Consider the following 21,667-nt stretch of genomic DNA (forward strand, 5'->3'; position numbering starts at 1 on the left):
CACACACTTCTATTGATGGAGTTAGGTGTGTGGATGGACTGTGATTTCATTAGTATGGGAAACTATGGGGTGAGGAAATTCCCTCTGTCAATGCAGGTCGGCACATACTTTGCAACTTGTAGTTTCAAAACGATGCTTTGAGTTTAAGAGATTTGAGATTACGTGACTTGCCTAGGATCATACCCAAGATTTGAACCCAGTGTTTCCTGATTGTGAGGCCAGGTTTCGATCTAGAAGATAACACTGCCTAAAGTATTCAATATTTTATCTGCTCTATCCAAGGGGGCATTCAATGATATACACAGTTGTTTCTCTAATCCTCTTTCAAAATTAGCATTTAGGGCTAATTGTATTTCCTTCAAAATATATACACAAAAACAAAGTACGCTGTGATAAGAATAGTTACAGAGGTGATCTTTCATTTTTGGAGTTCTGACCTTATTGTATTTTCTTTGGAATAGAGATATCATTTTATTGGCAGCTTTAGAGTGATGCATATTACATCGCATTGATATTATGTCAAAGGGTTCCAATGTAAGGTGGATTCCAATTAAAAGCTTTCAGCAGTTACATTTTACAATATTAACTGAATGTGATCAATCCTGTAAGACATTTATTCTTTATTTATATTGTGCACATTGAGAGGCCCCCTCCCAATATAAACTGAATGTTTTCATTAGGTTTCCTCTAATATTGGTATGTTAATTTTCCCCAACCTCAGAAAGGCATTTGTCCATTTGCAATGAAGCTTCTATAGTAAATTCTTTGTTGTGTGGCTCCATCAATTATAGTGTACTTTTGGTTAACCAGGTATATCATACTGCATTTCCCTATATCAAAACCATTTTTATGCATCACTAAAGATCTTTACAATATCAGTAGATTGTGGAGTTGTATCTCAGAGAAGGGAGTAGATAGCTTATCATCACATTTTAGGTTAAATCTGTGTCCAGGGTTAATTAGTATTCTGCTGAACACAGCCAAGAAAACTCATAAGGACTAAGAGAAAGCTCTGAAATGGTCTCTCTGCAATATATATTATTTTGGATTTAACACTTCTATAGAAATTACAGTCATAAACCAAACAAAAATCTATTTGGTTAATAAGTATCCAAAATTTCTAGTAAAAATAAAGGAAAAAACTGATTCAGAGAGCTGAATTTTTTTAATGAATCATACTTTGATTTTTTTCTAAAATTTTGAAACCAAATACTGAAATTGCCTGGTGATTTACATTATTTATTCAATTCTATAGACCAGATAAGTCTCAAATTTCAAGTTACTTTGTAAATGGAAGATACTTATTTTAACCTATATTAGTCAATTGTTTTAAATTAATCTTTTGATTAATCAGAATAATTTCAGGGAATTTTTTCATTTGAATTTCCCCCAATTGTAAATTAAATAGCATTTTATGATGAGCTTGATAGCATTATATGCTCAAATACTCAGAAATTAATATAATTCTTATTAGGAATTCTGAATAATCTTGATATTCTACCTAGAAATTAAAGTCTTCATGAAATTTGTAGTTAAAAGCATGCACTATAATATTTCAAAATATTATATGTTTGTAATACCAAAAGGGTCACATGTAAACTTGTGTTTTTTATATTTAATATCTCAGAAAGAAGAAATTTAGGATTGATACCTTATATCTAAAGGAATACATCAGGGGCAGCTAGGTGGCACAGTGAATAAAGCACTGGCCCTGGATCCAGGAGGGCCTGAGTTCAAATCTCATCACAGACACTTGACACTTACTAGCTGTGTGACTCTGGGTAAGTCACTTAACCCTCATTGCCCCACCCCAAAATAAATAAATAGACAGACAGATAAATAAAAATAAAGGAATAACACATAAATAAATAAAGGAATATCCCTAATTCATAAAAGCTAATAGGCATATTTAAAAGAGCTTGTAGGATTGAACCAATAGAATTTACAATTATAATCACATCCAAATGTAACAAACTCATATATTTACATATACATGATACTGTTAACATCTAACTGAAATATCAATTTCTAATGTATTTTTTTTTTGGTATTAAACAGGACCTACTTTATATGATGTGTACTTGAAACTCATAACTACATAGGTATTACCTTTTTGGCTTTGTATATTTATATTTATGTACACAATAACAGTAATTTTTACTAGTTTCTTTTCAGTTGTTCTACTTTATGCAAATGTTATTAAGTCTTCATTTTTTTTTAATTTTATTTTATTTTTGTTGATGCAATTGGAGTTAAGCGACTTGCCCAGGATCACACAGCTAGTAAGTGTCAAGTGTCTGAGGCTAGATTTGAACTCAGGTCCTCCTGAATCCAGGGCTGGTGCTCTATCCACTGCACCACCTACCTTCCCCCTTCATTTGCTTTTAAAACAGCTTTTGAAAAAAAAGTCTGGAATCAATAAGTAAGTTATGAGGAAAATGCAGAATTTTATGAGGAGATTAGTCAATGTCACAATTTAGTTTATAAAATTTGTTTATATTAAATAGATTTGTCCCATTTCAGACTAATATAAACAGTCTGGGTATTGTGGTCAGCAGTTATTAACAACACCAGAAATAACAATAACTTAATACTTATTTAGTCCTACTCATTTCCTTATTGGAAGAATAATTGACTAAGTTTATTGAGTTCTAGTAGTAACCTTTTTGTAAGCACTTTAGAGTCTATCTAGCTTCTGTTTATAAGTATGTCTTTCCCCTTCTTCTTTTTCCCCCTCACATATCCATTAACTTGACATAAAATATGATGCATTATCACTTATGAAAGTAGCTCCTATTAAACTATAGATGTTGTAACAGCATGGCATTTAATTATATGAAACAAATAAACAAACAAAAAACCCAATAATGTGAGTCAATCATTAAGGAATAATCTCCAGTACTTGTAACATATGAATTCCTTTTGGGACTATCAATTGCTTGAATAGAAAAGTCACCAAGATGCAAGCTTCATTTTTTTGTTACAAATATTTATTTGATCTAATAATTCATAGGCTTATAGAATTTAGAGCTGGTGCAGAGACCTTCTAGAACATCTAATCCAGACTTCTGGAACACTTGAGTGACAAAGTCACCATGTCAGAAGAATAACCTACAACACAGCCAGGATTAAGGCTTAGATGCATTTATTTCAAGGACCTGGACTTTTTTTTTTAATGAGAGAATTTTCATATATTTACTCATTAGCACTACAAGAGTTACTATTAATTTTTAATGAAATTCACATAAAAATAATTAGCTTATGGACATTAGATATATTTTAAAAATAAATCTATTTTTTCAAATCTAATATCATAAATGAAATTTTATTCTTAATTCTGAATTTTTGAATTGCTGCACATGCTCAGATCACCTAGAATGGTGGGACCAGCTTCTAGAAGAATAGTTTGCATTCCTCTCTGGGTGGGAATAGCTTCTTTCAATTGACTGCAAAGCCAAAACAGGCCCCGTGGCCCAGAGAAAAGGTCTACGGGTTACTCTTTGGTCTGTTTCATTTGTTATTTCACTTCTGGCACAGCTGGTGGAATCTCCACTGGACCTGGAATCAAGTCATGTGATTTTGCAGCCAAGATTCAAGTCTTGCTGTGCAGTCAGCAAGGTCTGGGGGTGTCTGAGACTCAGGCTCAAGGTGGGGGTTTGGGATTTGGAACTTGGGAATGTGTCACGTAGGGAATGACCTAAATTGTAAACTTAATCCTTTTCCCTTTCCCAGAGACTGAGGTGGTGCATGGGGCTGGGAGGGCGGGGATTATATATATATTGGTATTAGGGGGAAATTTGTATATTTACCCTTGCTATTCTTTTGAAGTAAGCATTCCTTTGTAAAATCTAATCCAACTAAATGATTAAATGGATCCAGGGTATAAGGGATACCACCTACAATTGTGGCACATTATTGCTGTGGGCTAGAGCCAGAGAACCATGGGAGACAGGAGAAATATCAGAACACATGGCTTCTAGGCAGTGAGAGCCAGGTTGATCACTATGAAATATCCTACTGAATTCCCCAAATACTTAATGGCTCTTCTACTCATTTGGCACTTTGTTATTTACTTTGTATCCCTTAGGTTTCAGATAATTTTAAACTTATAAAAATTATTTCAGACTCAATTAAAAACTCTTAGGTTAGTCACAAGGCTATTTTTATGTGTCTTTGTGTTCTCCCCTGCTACTTTTTACAACACTTTGTATGCAGGAGTCAGGTCGCAAATAATCAGTGATTTACTCAAACATCAACAAACCTATAATAATCTTTTGTGGAAGATGGTACTTTCATTTTTTGCTTCAAATAAGTTTAAAACTTAATTTACAGTGATTGGAATTTAGTATCAGACAAAATAGTCTTGAGATTTGAAAATGTGTGCATAGCATGGAGGTTTTTGGCACACCTCCTACCAGGTCAGTTCTTAACTTTTCATCTTAATCTTCAAGTTACCCCTCAAGTAAAACCCCTTTAATCAAGTAAACTAATTCATTACTTCATTTTTTGTTTTGTTTTTTTATGGATGGGCTCCTTAACAGCTTGTTTTATTAAGTTCATTCTTCTTACTAGTCTATTTCTTTCCCAACCCCTTACCCCATACCTTGTGGGGTTTTTTTGTTTGTTTGTTTTTCCATTTGGGGTTAAGTGACTTGCTCAGGGTCACACAACAAGTAAGTGTCAAATGTCTGAGGCGGGCCACCTTGTGTTTTTACTCATGCTGTTCTTCCTGCCTGGAATTTATGGGGATGGGACCAATCATTTTCCTCTCAGCCAATCCAAATTCTATATTCCTTTCAGGCCCAATCTGGGAAGGCACTGAGAATTTCTTTTAAAAAAACCTAAACATTTACAGGTAAACTGTATAACATACTGCTTTATAGGTACTTATAAATCACAGTCTCATAGTTCCAAAACATTGGAAATATTTTCTCATTTTTTCAGACATATACATATTATTTTCTGAATTAAATCTGGTGATAGTCCTTTTTTTTTTATTTCTCACAGGGCCTAAAACAAAGCAAGGGAAATGGTAAGTGTTCTAAAATTAACTGTAGCATTGAATTAATTAGCTGTAACTGGTTAGTCAGCTGAGGGCCTTAGGAGTCACTCTAGTTAGGCAGCCTTTTTCCCTAGCTCCAAATTCCAGAGAAAAATCAGGGGACTTAGGTTTGTAGGATAAAATTAATCTATATCTACTTTGATTCAGTAATGCTCTTGAGAGGTCTAGAAAAGCCCTAGGAAAGCAATTCTGTGTTTTGTTTTGGAATTCTGTATTTTTAAAAGAATATTGATTGATACTGAAAAAGTACTGAAGGTATAAATCCAACGTTATTTCTAGATTAGATCAAGACTTCAGTTGGAGAAAGGAGAATAGATGTCTAGATTCAATTAGGAATCTAGTTGGGGAGAGGAGGGTCAATGTATTCATATTATCATCTTTGGGATTCTAGGTTCAGTTGCTAGACAAGTTCTATCAAGAGTAGACAAGCCATGGAGTGCTGAAAATTTCCTCAATCCAAACCATCTGGAGTAGTTCAGAGTTACTTCAAATTGCCGGAGGAAGATCGGGGAAGAGCCGTAAAAATGGTAATGACTTGATCCTAGCAATTTCTCATTGCCAGTAACCAGCACAGATATGTGAGAAGACATTTTGACATGTATGTGAAATGAAATATTTTTAAAAAGATGCTTTTCTACTGATCTTGCAAAAAAGGAATATAATTTTAAAAGTAAAATTAAATTTATTTTCATGATTTTAATAATGATACAGTTAAGCTGAATTTTTCCTGACAATATCTAACATTTTATTAAAGTCCCCATCATTAAAGATGATATACTATGAGGATATGCATGTCAATTCATAGTTACCAATTATTACTGAAAGTCAATGTTGGAAGTTAATAGAGTTTACAGAATTTTATTTTATTTGTTTAAAATAAGAAAGTACAAAAGGAAAAATGCTTTATTAATCAAGATCAAATGTTAATATCAGAACTGGCCTTTTAAATATGACAGACATTTGGTTACATTAGGCCAGAAAGTGACAGGAAAATAATTATTAATTTATGTGGAAACCTTAGATTATTAATAATCATAAGTAAATTTTACATTGTTGAACTTGAAGAAGAATAATTAATATTTTGTCTGTTTCTACTTAGGATGCAATAATATTGAATTATAAATGTTGATAATCAAATATCAATACTGCTTTTACTTGACAATGTAAAACATGTAATTGATATTACAATGCACTTTAACCAAAGTACTATACATCTGTACATATAGTGATAAATCAAAATTATTTTAGGTGTTTTCCCCTACTCTATACTCTATAGATCTCTGTGTTGCTAAACTCTAGATACTAATATTACTTATCCCAAGTTTTAAGACCTGTCCATAGCAATATGCAGCATTAGAAATTTTTTAAAAGTGAATACAAACAATAAATATATAATCATTTGATAAAATATTTTTAAAATGTCATTAACATGTGTTTAAATTACATGCTAACTTACTAGCTAACTAGTTACAGCACATTTGAATGTGAGAAGTGAACCAAACAAATTATTCCATGCATATCATGAGGAAAGGCACTCATTTTTAACGTGTACCATGGGATTTGAATGTGTGCCCATTTGTTAATATAATGCAAATAAAGATCATTCCTTTAACTAGATGAATTTGTTATATTAACTATGGGCATACAACTTTGAAACTAACTATAAACAAAGTATATGTGAAAATTTCCACCTTTAGTATTCCAAAAATAAGAGTATCTTATAAAAATATAAAAGCAATATGCTTTATAGCATTGCATTTAAATTTTTACTCTCCATGTCTAATAAATAAATTATTAACAAGAACAAGATGATCAACATCACCTACTTTAATTTAATGTCAAAATATACTTTGAATGAACTGCTACTGATCTCATAGCTAGATGTCTAGTTGCTTAATTGTGCCTGATGGATTGAATTCCTATTATGCCTCTCTTGTTACCACTGTGTAGTTGAACAATGTGGTAGACTATGACACACCCACATATAGACCTGTCCTTGTTTTATTGCCAGCTATATGAAAATGATTTAGGCACCTCACATGAAAACAAACAAAAGAAGCGAATTTGAAAGAATCAACTTTGGAATAAGTACATACCTGTGCTAGTGCGATAGGTGGCTGTATGGGCTGGCTGCAAAGGGTCCCCCTGACTCTGGCTGAGACTCCGCATAGGGGGCTTCTGATATACTCTGTCTTCATAAATGGGATCTATGTGGTGTTCTGGAGACTGTAATGCCCTCAACTCAGAGCCAAGGTGGCTGTGTTGGCTGCTGTAAGATGCTCGAGACCCAGCTGCAAATGAACAAACAGAGAAGAATTAGGAAAAGAATACCACACCAACAAAACTGGTTTCATCAAAGGCATATTTGAACAATAAGTTTGGAGGGATTTAATTTTTTAAAGAAGAGAATTGTTGAAATGTGCAGAAAATAACATGAAATGACAGCAATGAGTCAAGCTAATCAGCTTATCAGCATCCCCCAGCTGCCTTACTTCTGATTTTCCCATAAGGAAGATAATATTCCAAGAGATAGATAGTTATTGTGCAAAGCCAATAAAACCACTTTCTCCCAATCTCACTAAGATGGCTAGAATCCTCACTAAAGGAGTTAATTAACAAAAAAGATAAAACAAAAGGGCAAAAACACATTCCTAATTGGCCTGGGTATTTTCTACACAAAATTTACCACAAAAATCACTTCAGGTGTTGTATAAATGCATTAATGACCAAAGCAAATCATCTTAATGCTTCTCTTGAAGACTGATGGAGCATTTTTCTTCATGAACATTTTTCTCTTCCACTGTGAATGAACCACAATCTAGGGCTTTCTATAGTCTAAATTCCTAGGGGATGAATAAATTAAACTGATATTCAAGGAGAAAATGTTTTAAAGAAACAGAAAAGCTGAAAAAAATATGATTTTCTTTTGCTGCTACCTGAAAATGAAGGATCTAATCTTCAGCTTTCTGAAAAAAGAAAATGATGCACAACTTACTTGCTAATCAAATAATTATGAAGTAAAGTTTGCAACTCACTAGTTATTAAATGTTATTACTTTCATCACTTTCTTTTACAATAGTGAAAAATATACTCTGCCATGTAATTATTTTGATATTGTGACCTGGAATGTGTAAGACATAGATCATGCAAAGGCCTTGAAATTACAGAAAGAGATGGATGGCACAATTAGGAAGGCTAACAAATTAGAAGTCAACAGGGTATGTGCTTTTAAGTGGTTGGCCACAGTCATGAGAAGTGAACAAATTCAACAAATTCGCTATTCCTAAAAGTTGCTGAGTGTTTGGGGTAAAAGGCAAATAAATGACAGAGAAGGAAATTTATTTACCCGTTCTCTTTGTAGTAATTCAATAAATTCCCATTTAGATAATTCTCAGCTGAATTATATAGCTAAAAATAATTGTTTTGCATAATTAGGTTCATTGCACCTGGTTTATCAAGTGCCAAGCTCAAGCTGAATATTAGCCTAGTCACATGTTTATTTGCTTGTTTTCATTTTTACGTTCTTGTAGGTGCAGATGTGAGCCCCGATTTGCCTTCAGTATAGTCACTGCTGCCAATTCATGGTATCTCTGAAGTTTATGACTATGTTGCCAAAAATTCCAAAGATGGCTTCATTTGTAAATAGATATGAGAAAGCAGTCATGATTATCCAGATGTTGAAAACAGCAATTTATTAAACATACCAAGAAGATATTTTCTGAGTCAAATTAAAACATTTGTTTCATTATTGTCTCTTGTCCAGAAATTTTTAAAAAATGATGCAATAGAATGTGGATCTTTTAAAGCAGTGTCTGTGTTAAAATCAACTTATTTAATCATTTATTGGTCACATATATGCACACTCATTTGCCCCAAGGAAGTCAGCAATTATAGGGAAGGTATTATACCACAGACAAATTCTCAAAGTATTGTCATTTAAACAAATTTTTGCATATTTGAATTACCATGAATATTGTTTCCTTTCATTGGTATACTACTTTATGGAAACAAGATATTAATATATGTATATATTTTTTCACACATGTATCTGTTACAGAAAGCACTTGTGACATGTAATAAAATATCATTTTAATAATTTTGTTGTTTCACTACTGTAGATGGTCATCTGTTTTTTGTATATATTTATGTGAATAAAGGAAGGAGAGAGAATAAAAAGAGAGGTCACACCAAGAGTTTCTTCATATGTGTTTATAGGATGATTTAAAATGGTCTTTTAAAAATGTATCAATTCATTCCTCCCTAACTCTAGACAGAATGAAAGTAATCCATTCTAAAAAGATGTCTTTCATCTTCAGTTAGATTCGCAAGAAAAATTCTCATACAATTTCCCTTGGTAATACAATAGAAAAGATAACTTCATGACCTCAATGTTTGATGATTCATGGAAACTATTTTTCTTGAAAAGGAACTTTCTTTAACCAATGCATTCATTGAGCATTGTTTTTCATTTCTAATTTATAGTTATGTATCATAGAATGTTTAATCCTTATTTAGTGAAGTTTATATAACCATTAGAAACCATCATTAGAAAAAACAATGAAGACCCAAATTATTCTATTGGAAATTTTGATTATTTGAACATTGGGAGTTATCATTATGGATCATGCTATTGGCCACATGAACAAACAAATCATCAAGCTGAAGCCTGACGGTATTCCATAATAATAGAAACTTTTATTCATAATATGATTAGGGACTTCTTGCAAAAATGTCTGTCTGTAAAGTAGCTCTCACTTATTTACACCAAGAAAATCCTGAAGTTCCAACCAGACAAAATAATGATCAAGAAATCCAGTGAGGGGGGGTAGCTAGGTGGCACAGTGGATAAAGCATTGGCCCTGGATTCAGGGGCACCTGAATTCAAATCCAACCTCAGACACTTGACACTTACAAGCTGTGTAACCCTGAGGAAGTCACTTAAAACTATAGTAACTTCTTCTGCAGCAGAACTGTGCAAGACATTATCCAGTAGTCCAAGGCAATTGAAAAGGGGAGGGGGGTAAAAGCCAGCACCTACACAGGGATATAAGAACCTCACCAACCAGCAATATAGGCAAGAGACTTTTGACACCTGCTCATGGCAGCAAACGCTGTGACACCTGAAAAAGCACAAGAGTGGTTCAAAAAGACACAGGGGAGGAACCCTAAAGAACAAAGTGGTGGCTAGAGGAGTGATAGACTATTCAGACAGAGAACCCAAGCCCAAGGCTTTGATACCTTTAAACCCTCTCTCCTGAAAAGAGATCAGGGCCCTGAACCTTAAAGATTGGACGTGTGTGTGTGTTAGTTATAGAAACTAACCCTGAGAAGTGAAAAGTTAGTGCAGGAATCCAAGGGAACTGGGAAAGACCGCACATGACAGACTTAAACACTGCCCAAAATACCAGGAGTCAAAGCCTGGCCCAGACTCAGAGAAAAGTTGAAAATGTGAATAAATTAAGGACAATATCAATCAGCTTTTAAAATCATTACAAATCTAGAGATATTCCAAAAGAAAATCTGTAATGGCTTGAGGTGGACACTTAAAGGGAAAAAACTGGATTTTCTACTAGGACTACATGAACATGTAGAAGAAATGAAGCAAAATAGAAAAAAAATTAAATAAAAAGCCCTGGACAAATAGAAAAAAAGGCAAATAAATGCCCTAATCAATAAATAAACCATAATCAATAAATGAACTCTTTAAAACTAGGATAGATTAAATAGAAATCACCTTTTCCATAAGATAGCAAGAAATACCAGAACAAAATCAAGATTGACTAAAGAAAACAAGGAAATTCAAAAACATCTGATTTCAAAAACAAGCAACCTGGAAAATGGGCCAAAGAGAACTGATTTAAAGATGATTGGTCTTCCTGAAACCTAATGTCTTAAAAAAGTATTTAGGAATTTCCTTAAGAAAAAGAAATCACCGATGGATTAGTTCTGTCCTGAGGGTCCCTACTAGTATAGAAATGTGGAAGAATTTGTTATTTTTCATAATTAGCTTAATTGAGAAGAATATACAACAAAAACAGGCCTTACTCTTACCTGAAATGGACAAAAATGTGCTGAATACACACACACACACACACACACACACACACACAAATTTAAGATTGTCCATTAATTGGGGAATGTCTGAACAAAGTGTGGTATTTGAACACAACAGAATTTTATTTTGGGGCTTATAATGGAATATTATTGTAAGAAATAACCAAGGAAATTATTTCAGAGAATCCTTGGGAGTATGAACTTACAGTGATGAGAAAAGAACCAAAATAACTTAAAGGCATTGCAACATTGCAAAAAAAATAAATTCAAAAGATTTAAGAACACTAACTGTGCAATGATCAATCAAAATTCTAGAGGAGGTGAACTGGGAAATGACAGCTGTCTTTCAAGTACTTGAAATGCTATCTGGTGGGAGAGAGATAGTTATTTTGTTTGACCCCTGTAAGGTTTTTTTTTTTTTTTTTAAAGATCCCCCAGGTTCGTTAAGCCCTGTATGGGCCATCAATCTGTAAGGGCCAAATTTAGTATGGGAAGAATTAATTGTGGGGCTAGCTGCAATACTGGAACTCAGAAAACAATGGGTGGGCCTCTAGGTCCCAAGCCTCCTCTCTTCCACACTGCCCCCTTCCCAATTGTTTCTCCCAGACTGATAAGAAATGAGATTAAAAAGCCTCTTTTCATATAAACAAACAAAAAAAAAACCCACAGGGTTTATTGATATGGGAACAAATTTAGAAATAGGGACAAAGACAAGCAAGAAATATGACCTGTAAACTTGCCCACTGGACTCAGCTGCTCCTCGTTTAACTCTATCCCCCTGCATGTCCTCACCTGCTACCATGAATGCTTTTCTCTCTCCCTCTCTTCTTCTCATCTCCTCCCGCCTCTTCTCTACACCCCCCCCCCAATAAAAAACCCTTCTCTCACAGGAAACCCGGGCCGCCCACCCACACATCCCAAGCCAATTCACTGGCAACCCCTAGAGGCGGCGCCCAAGGTCAGCCGAGGCACGGGGTTTCCTTGGCAGAGGGAGCTGGGGCTCAGGTTTTCCATGCATATTCCCACTGGGTGGAGGGAGTGAGGGCTCACCTGAGGGTTTTCAATTTTAGCCAAAGATGGGGTCCCCCAAATCACAATCAATTCTTACACCCCATAAGAGCAATGTGAAGAAATTTTAAAAAGGAAAATTCAGGCATGATATAAGGGGGAAAACTTTCCTAATAATTTGAACTATCAAGAAGTAGAATAGACTGCCTTGGGAGCAGTGGGTCCTCCTCATTGGAGGTCTCTAAGAAAAAAACTAGATGAACATCTCAACCTCTGATGAATTACAGTCAAAATTATATTTTTGGTTATGGATTGCTGCTTATATCTCTTCCCACTCCAAAATTCTATGATCCTATAAAAAGAAAACTTCCCAAATCATCTATCTAATAGCATTGAACCAATTATACCAACATTATAAAGACGTTTTCACACCAGTAGAGCAATGATGTCTATGAGTACAGAATCACTGACTATTAGATATGGAAAAGGCCTGAGAAATTATATCTAATCCAATACCCTTATTTAAAGACTCCTAGTCAAGTTGATCAGCCTGGTTGGTGTTATTCTTAACGCCTCACTTTCCATAACCCAACATATCCAATGCAATGCCAAATCTCATTTTTGCCTTGAAAAGATTTCCTCTCTCTCTCTCTCTCTCTCTCTCTCTCTCTCTCTCTCTCTCTCTCTCTCTCTCTCTCTCTCTCTCCCCATATCCATCCATCCATCTATCTATCATCTAGCAATCACCTGTCTTTCTATCTATCCACATATGACTTTCAGTCTATTCATATCTAAACTATTTAACAAGAACAAGATGACCAACATCACCTACTTTAATTTAATGTCAAAATATACTTGAATGAATTGCTACTGATCTCATAGCTAGATGTCTAGTTGCTTAATTGTGCCTGATGGATTGAATTCCTATTATGCCTCTCTTGTTACCACTGTGTGGTTGAACTACATGGTAGACTGTGACACACCCACATATAGACCTGTCCTTGTTTTATTGCCAGCTATATGAAAATGATTTAGGCACCTCACATGAAAACAAACAAAAGAATCAAATTCGAAAGAATCAACTTTGGAATAAGTACATACCTGTGCTAGTGCGATAGGTGGTACCCCATAAGAGCAATGTGAAGAAATTTTAAAAAGGAAAATTTAGTTTTTAAATTGGTGTCCCTATCTCATATCTCTCTCTACTCCAATTCGTCCTCCATTCAGCCACCAAAATGATTTTTCTAAAGAGGTTTCCTGGTGCCCCCAAGATCTCTTAGAACTCTTTACAACTTGTCCCTTTCTATCTTTCCAGTTTTCTTAAACTTTATTCCCCTCCAGACACAAGCATTCTCCTCGATGCAAATACAATATTTTGTCTGATTCTGTGTCTCTGGCCTTCTTCCTCTTCACCTCTGCCTCTGAATTTCCCTGGCTTCCTTCACAACTCTGATCAAATCCTATCCTCTGCAGGAGTCCTTTCCCAGTTCCCAAAGCTATGATTGTCTTCCTCTCTAAGATTACTCTCTGTTTTATCTGTATGTGTTATATTTCTATACAGTTATTTTCATCTTTGTCGGCCCCATTAGAATGGAAGCCCCATGAAAACAATGATACACATCAGAATCATTATAATCAGCATATAACTTTAGAGTGTTGTCTGGGGACACTAAAAATATTTTTTTTCAAAGGCATGCAGTTAATTTGGTTCAAATCCAAGATTTAAACGCAGGTATTTCTGCCTTGACACAGACCAACACTCTACCAAGCTGCCACTCTTCGATTAAAATTGATACAATCAAAACACTGAAACAACAGATCTACTTTTGTTGTTTTTTTTTGGGGGGGGTGGTAGAGACATGGTCTTGGGCACAGGAAAAGTGTCATCATCATATCACAGACCTAGAGCATGAAGGGACTCCAGAAGTCATCTAATACAACGAGCTCACTTAATCCATCTAGTCCATTTTCCAGATAAGGAAACTGTATCCCAAGGATGCTAAGTGACTTGCCTAATATCCCATATAACCAGCAAACAGCAGCAGCAGGATTTGAAATGAGGTCCTCTTACTCTGGGATACCACATCACGCTTTCTCTTCCTAATCTTCTCTAATTTTGATACCTTTTCAAAAGACAGCCTAAGGAAATATGAACATATATACCCACTACAGAAAACATTCTCATTAAAGGTCAGGATATTGTGGCCCAGAGAAGACTTTGTGGTCCAATTTATTCTCCTTATTTATGACTGCTTCACAAAGAAAACAATATTTCCACTAAAAGGAACTGATAATGATCTTTAAATCTATTGGGAAACTTGAGACCTGTTTGAATTCCAATTTCTTAAACAATCTTCAGAAAAGAGACTGATGCTACAGGAAATTACTCTAATCACCACAAGTCTTTCACTGACTTTCATAAGCATGGACTTCTTGGTGTTTTCCACATGTAGAAAAAGAAAAGGTGATTGTTCTTACTTTAAAGATCTATAATATTGTTGATGTAGGAATTCATTAGACAGAAGCAAATCATACCTTCTCTGCAACTTAGCTGATACCCTTTGAGAACAAGTGCAAAAAAAAAAATGTCATCATGCCTTGGCAAACCTGTGGATGAAACTCTGTATTCTTAAATAATACTGAGAAAAATACAGTACACCACGAGGTGGTCATATTTGAGACATTTCTTGGCTTGTTAGGACTTATAAGATTTTGCTTATGTTCCATGAGCCTATCCTCCAGTAACCGACAGGTGTGTCCATACCACAAGAAGCCCCTGGAGTAGGACATTAATGGAATTGATTACGCTGCTTGAAAAATTAAATTAAATTAAATTAAAAAGGATGAGATTGATCATAAATTTGTGTTGTTCTTTATGGGGAAACTAATGAAATTTAAATTGTGTCATTAAACATGATAGTTTTCTTACTATGTTTTATAATGCTATTTGAAAGAATTCAATTATTTCCAGTCAAGACACAGCTGGAAGAAGTCACTATAGACCAAACATTAGAACAAAGCACAAATTTTATGAGAAATTATGATGCATAAAAAATTCACATATATGTTTAGAAACTGGTCAGAGACATACCTAGTTAACATTATACCAAAGTGGTAAGCTAATAGGTCTCTTGATATTGAAACACACAGCCTTGCATTTGACTTACTTATTTGTAGATATGTCTAATGTCTCTGACTACATTAAAATAAGCTCTTTGAGAGTCAAGATGTTTTCTTATTGATTTTTGCCTCTACCACTTTGCCCAGCAAGTGCTTTATGGAAGTAAGCACTCAGTAAGTACGTATTGAATGAATGGATGCTTGAAGGGACACATGAATGAGTGGACTAATGATATATACTCTATTTAAGTCACAGATATGATATCCTTAAGCAAAATAGCTGTTGGTCCTGGACGACCTTACCGAGATTAATACAATGATATTGCCTAACAGAGAAAAGCATTTTTTAAAAGGGCAACAAAACCTTAAGATATTTGTATTCCTAATCTTTATAGAATTGTGACTTTTATTACTAAGGTCAAAAACTATTATTCACTTTTATTTAATCTTTTTAAGATTTCCATTGCACTAAGTTTTTTCACATCACCACCTCAAATTGGAGGATGACATAACTCATACGGGCACATTAATAATAGCAACATCATATAATGTTGGAAATTACAATTTGCATATAAACTATATTTATATCTTAGTATAATTAAATAATTATAAATATGTTTAAAGCTAATATGATATAGTACATAGATATGAGGAAATTCCCTGCTTAAATTTTTAACTGTATTTAAGTTTCTTTCAATTGGCCATGTTTGCAAGATCTCTGGCTTTGAAAAATCTAAAAGCATCATTGCTCTGAAGGGTTTCAGTAATGACAGTTAGTCTACTTAATTAATCACATCATTCTTATTAAAATTCAAACTGTGAGGAACATTGGTTTGGCTTGGGTTTTCTGTCCTTTTGTTCTTTTTCAGATGGCTGGATGCTTGGCTCCTGAAGAAATAGTTTGGCATTCTTTTCTGATGTCCTAAACTACTGCACTCACCACTTTTGGAGGGTTGAATAAAATACAAAAAATATAAATTATATTATAATCAAAGAATGCTGGACATTTTAGGTCTGTTAAAGATATTTTTATAGATGACAAAACTGAGGCCTAAAGATATTTTTATAGATGACAAAACTGAAGCCTCCATGCTTAATATTGTTAAATACACTTCTTATAAACTGATTTAATGATTAAAGCAATTTGGATACCCCATAATGTAAATTTGAACCAATCCTCATCACTGTGTTCAATAGTTCATTTAATCTTAAAATTAGGGAAATATTCCTTCAAATGGAAATAGATATGCTCATTAGTAAAATAATCAAGAGCAAAATAACTACAAGGGAATCAGAAACATAAATTTAAAGACTTACCACTCAACAATTTCAAGTTACTGATTTATAGATGTATTTTAAAACCAAAAACATTTAAAATATATAGTGGTGTTTTCCCATGGACAATTATAAATGATACCAGAATCACTACCTATATTTTCATGTTTAAACAGATCAATTGCCTGTCCAATGTGGGTACTTATTCATCAACATCCTTGCTCCAATGACATTCCCAGCTCACTTCTTCTGACAATACAGATCTGTATTTGACGATACAGATACTACTAATCCCACTTTTCATGTATAATTCTCCATTAGTTATATAGGCTACTGTTTATTTATACCCACCACACATCTCTCTATTACTCTTTGGGGATTTGCAGCTTTATTTCTTTGGACATGATGGTATTTCATGTTCTTCTATATAGTATCATTAGAAGAATATTGGTACAAATGGACTTCAGTTTCAAGGAGAAACTTGGGATTATTAAAATGGTCACTTAATTTCCAAAGGTAAGTCAGACCTATCTCTTCTTCCTAATCAATTGTGGGCAGCTCAGTGACTATGATGATCAAGGGTTTTTTTGAAAGAATTTAGGATTTGTCTCAATCTGTGATTTCATGATTGCAGGAAACATCCTTCAAGGAAATCTCTTCCACCATTTCACATCTACTAGAATTACCTGGGGCCATGTTAAGTGGCTTTCCCAGAAGCACACAGCTAGTATCTATAAAACATGGGATTTGAACCTGAGTCATTCTGAATCACAGGCTAGAATTCTATCCACTATGAAAGTTGCTTCTGAATGATTTGATAATAACAAGAATAAAAATATTTAGTGAAGAATACACATGGATACTCTACTTTGGCAAGAGTTAGCAGGTCATCAACTGACATGGTGACATAAACTAAATGAACTAAAGTTTATTGCATTTGTAGTTAGTGATGTCTGATTATTCCTAATGAACAGCTGGAAAATAATGGAGGGAGCTGAGGTCACCCTCCCAAGGTCACACTATAATTTGTTGGCAGGATTAAGTAAATATCTTGTGCTTGTAGCCTCACAATCTTATTCACCAAAGATTGCTTAAATAACTTTAGAAGATACGACAAGACAATACAGAGCCAGCTTTCCAATTCTTAAGATTCAACTAATCTTCCCTCCCTTTTCTCTTTTTTGGATCTTCATTTAAGAAGGCACAATGTGGAAAATGTAAATGAATAATTATTTTTACCATGATATAATCCTGAGTTTTACTAATTTCTTACATTATTTAAACTGTATTCATTCAATACCAAGGAATGATAGTAATTATTTTTTATAGAATAAAATTTTGTTTTTCGTGCATTCATGTTCATACTCAGTCTGTGTAGAATATCACTGCATCACTCCCTATATCTTATGTAAAACCATGTGCATTTTACATTCAATACATTTTATAAAATTTTACTTCTAAATATTGCCTATAACCAACATTTGCTATTCCCAAACATTCTGGGAAGAAATAGTTTGAGGAAAGGAGAAATATGACTGAGGGCTAAATAAGGTATGAGATAGAAAGTCAGAGATAGCAGCAGATCAAATGCTGTAAGTAGGTAGAGAAGATAATTCCTTTCATTTCTGAGATAAAGTACTATCTCTAGGAAAAACAAAAGAACAGTCCCCTGTCCACAGTATTAAGTAAACTAAAAGATAAAATCAGGGAATATAGTTTTTGTTTAATTTTACAAACAGCTCATTCACACTTCACAAAGGAGTTCAGTTTTTGAAGATAATAGAAATTTTAATAGCAATATTATACAGCCTAGAATAAATATCACAGCTTTTGTTAAAAATCAGCAGGCTTAACATTCACCTTACTATTTACAGTAACTCAGGATTTTACTTAATACAACATGGTGACATCACTGAATAGCAGTGCCAGCCAACACCATATGTGATTTGCTACTCTCTACTCTGAAAATTTCTGAATGAAATAATTTTGTGTCTGCACTTGATAACAAAAGTTTGCTCTGACTGGACTAAAAAAGCATATGACAACCAAAATTATATTCCAGGATGTAGGTGCATAAGTATTTGTATGATAATGGATATATTCTTCCAAATATTTGTGTGTGCATATATATATATATATATGCATATGTACTCCTGTACATGTATCTTTGCACAGATACAAATGATACAAGCTATATGTTATACCAACACATGCTCCCTAAGCCCCAATGTCATCATTTGTAAAATAGATATAATAATATTAATACCTTTTCTCTCACAGAAATAGCATGAGGAGAGCAAAAAATAATTTATAATTCTTAATGTGGGATAAACACTTAAGTGTGCATACACATTATATGTATGTGTGTGTTTATACACATATATGCATATATGTGTATATATATATCTCATATATATGCATATCTGCATACATACACATGAAAGGCAATATGGAATAGAACAGAAGAGGACATCCTTCAAAGTCAGAAAGACCTGGTTTTGTATCCTTTATATATTCCAGGTATATCTATAAGACTCTAATTCACAATGGCTCTAAATCTGAATTAGTAGAGGGATTTTCATTACCAGGAGTTACCCATCAATGAAATTACAGGTCTAGTCCTTTAGTGTATGTGTATGTGTATGTGTGTCTGTATGCGTCTGTATATGTATTGATGTATACGTGTATATATGTACACATATATGCAACATGTACACACACATATAAATGGATGTGCACACATACTTTTAGTGCACATACCTATTAATATATGTATTAATATATGAAGCAGAAATGCATATTTTAAAGTGCATTGAATCTGTGTTCTCACTGCTGTTGATATTCCTTCTAACAATACATATTGAAATCCATGTGTGACCTTTCTTTAGGATGTCTATCTCTGTCATCACATATACTGCTCATATCATTTCAAGGTCATATATGTTTTCTTAATGTCTTTTCACAAAGAAGTCCTTGAAGACAGCTTATTCCCACAATGTAGCCTTTCATTACCCTTTGAGTCACATGAAACTGACTGTTCCGATCATGTTTCTCCATAATTTATAACCATGTGGCACACTGGGAAAATACTGCCACTTTAACTATGTACTTTGGTGGAAATAACCCTTGAATGCAGTTATTTCTGGGCTTTGTCTCTTCTGTGAAATCTAAGATTTTAATCTATGGATGGCAGAAACTTTATTTGAATATTAATAGCAAGTCATATTTATATAGTGCTTTGAGGCTTGCAAAAAAGTACTTTGCTCACTCTACTTAACATATTATTTATTTATTAACCTATTATTCATAGGTGAGAAAAATGAAACTCTGTGAAATTAAAAAATTTCCCATGATGATTTAAGGTAGCATTTGCACCCAGGTTTTCTGCTCAAAATCTAGAAATTTCACTAGTTGAAGTTTGCTCCTCAGAGTCAAATGACTTTGTTTTAGTCTACAGGTTACATACAGTGGGATCTGATATTCTACTGAAAAATTATCTATGGAGCCCTTCCAGTGCACTTTTCATGTTTTCATGAAGGATATCTTCAATATCACAGATGATTCTCATAAGAATAGGTAGATGAAAATGTTACTTCGGTCATCTTTTTTTGGCAATAGTATCATTTTTAATCTTTCCATCATTTTAGAATGATTCCCACTTTGAAATATGTTCAAAATCAATTTTCTGAGCATGCTTGAAATTGTCATCTCTATCATTGTTTTCTTTTCTATATGTATTTCATCTATTACAGCCATTTATTTAAAACAATCTTTTAAAATGTCATTGATACTTCCTCATGTAATACTGAATTGGTAAGGTCTCAAAGTGGTAGCTGAACTACTCTGTCTGATAAGAATAAATTTCCAAAGAAATGCCTGGAGGTCCAATTCATTTCATATCTGTTTGTTTTCCTTCTACCAGTTACAAATGTTCTTGCAGTGATCCAATATAATTGGGTTCTTAGACCAGCCAACACTCCAAATGATTATTTTCCCTGAACTAACCAACTACTAACTGAAACTTTCCAAACTCTTCCCCCTTCCTTATGTTCTGCAAATGAGCTTGTGCTTGAAACTGGTACTGATTTTAGTTGATATTCCTTTTCTTTTGGCAAGGATAACACGTTTTTGCTAACTAAGATTTCTGGCTATTTCTGGTTCCTTGGGACTAATGTTTGGCATAAGCAAACATTTTGTACTGGAACAGCTATAATGTATACAGTTACATCTTCCCATTTTTATGCCCTTTATTCCAATTTTGAATTAATTTATCCTAACTAGTCAATAATCTGACTGCACAGAGTACTAATACTGAAATGACTGCTAAATTGGTAACCAGTCATTTCTTTTCTGTTAAGGCAGTCACTTTCATATTTAATATGTGTGATTTTATTGCTTGTCTGTCAAGTAGAACATTTTCTATCTCTTTTAAAAATGTATTGACAAATGTGAGGCTTCTCAATAGTAGTCAGGGTTTTAGCCTCTTTCATTTTTTTTTTTATCCCAATGAAACATTTTCTCCAAAAGAGATAAATATATGTAACTGATGCTGTCATAATAACATTGCAAAAGATAAATTATGTATAAAAGATGTATTTTGTTATTTATACACATATATTAGTTTTAGGCATGTGATTTAAATAATGTGGGAAATTCCTAGTGAGAAATTTACCCCCATTACTGCAGGTAGGAAAATCATCTGTATCTTAAAGAATTAGGGAGTTTTCTTGGCTAATGAAAGGGGAAGTGACTTGCCAAGTCACATAGGTAAATGTGTCAGTAGCAGACCTTGAAGCCAGATCTTGCTGATTCATGTATTAATTATTCCATTGATATATATATATATATATATACTTTTCCTTGACATAGTTGCTATGGTTATAAATGGAAAATATATGAATTTGTAATTTTAGTATCAATGTATCAATGTATAATTGTATGATCTTAAAAAAAATATTTTCTTCTCATATTCTAGTCTTGCTAGTTGATCAATCACAAATAAATTTTTTTTTTTTTGCAGGCAACGGGGGTAAAGTGACTTGCCCACGGTCACACAGCTAGTAAGTGTCAAGTGTCTGAGGCTGGATTTGAACTCAGGTACTCCTGAATCCAGGGCTGGTGCTTAACCACTGCGCCATCTAGCTGCCC

At 33.8% G+C, this 21,667-nt stretch overlaps 1 protein-coding gene across 7 annotated transcripts in view; it reads right to left on the reverse strand.

The window, feature by feature from the left end:
* CTNND2 (catenin delta 2) overlaps nucleotides 1–21,667 on the reverse strand; it is a 1,127,657-nt gene that overhangs the window by 451,143 nt on the left and 654,847 nt on the right. For all 7 annotated transcript variants that reach the window (XM_043973915.1, XM_043973925.1, XM_043973939.1 and 4 more), the window contains one exon: nucleotides 7,159–7,353. In XM_043973915.1, the coding sequence (XP_043829850.1) occupies nucleotides 7,159–7,353 (195 nt within the window). The remainder of the gene's footprint in view (nucleotides 1–7,158; nucleotides 7,354–21,667) is intronic.

The sequence above is a fragment of the Dromiciops gliroides genome, chromosome 1, assembly GCF_019393635.1.
Source record: "Dromiciops gliroides isolate mDroGli1 chromosome 1, mDroGli1.pri, whole genome shotgun sequence".
Classification (NCBI taxonomy): domain Eukaryota; kingdom Metazoa; phylum Chordata; class Mammalia; order Microbiotheria; family Microbiotheriidae; genus Dromiciops; species Dromiciops gliroides.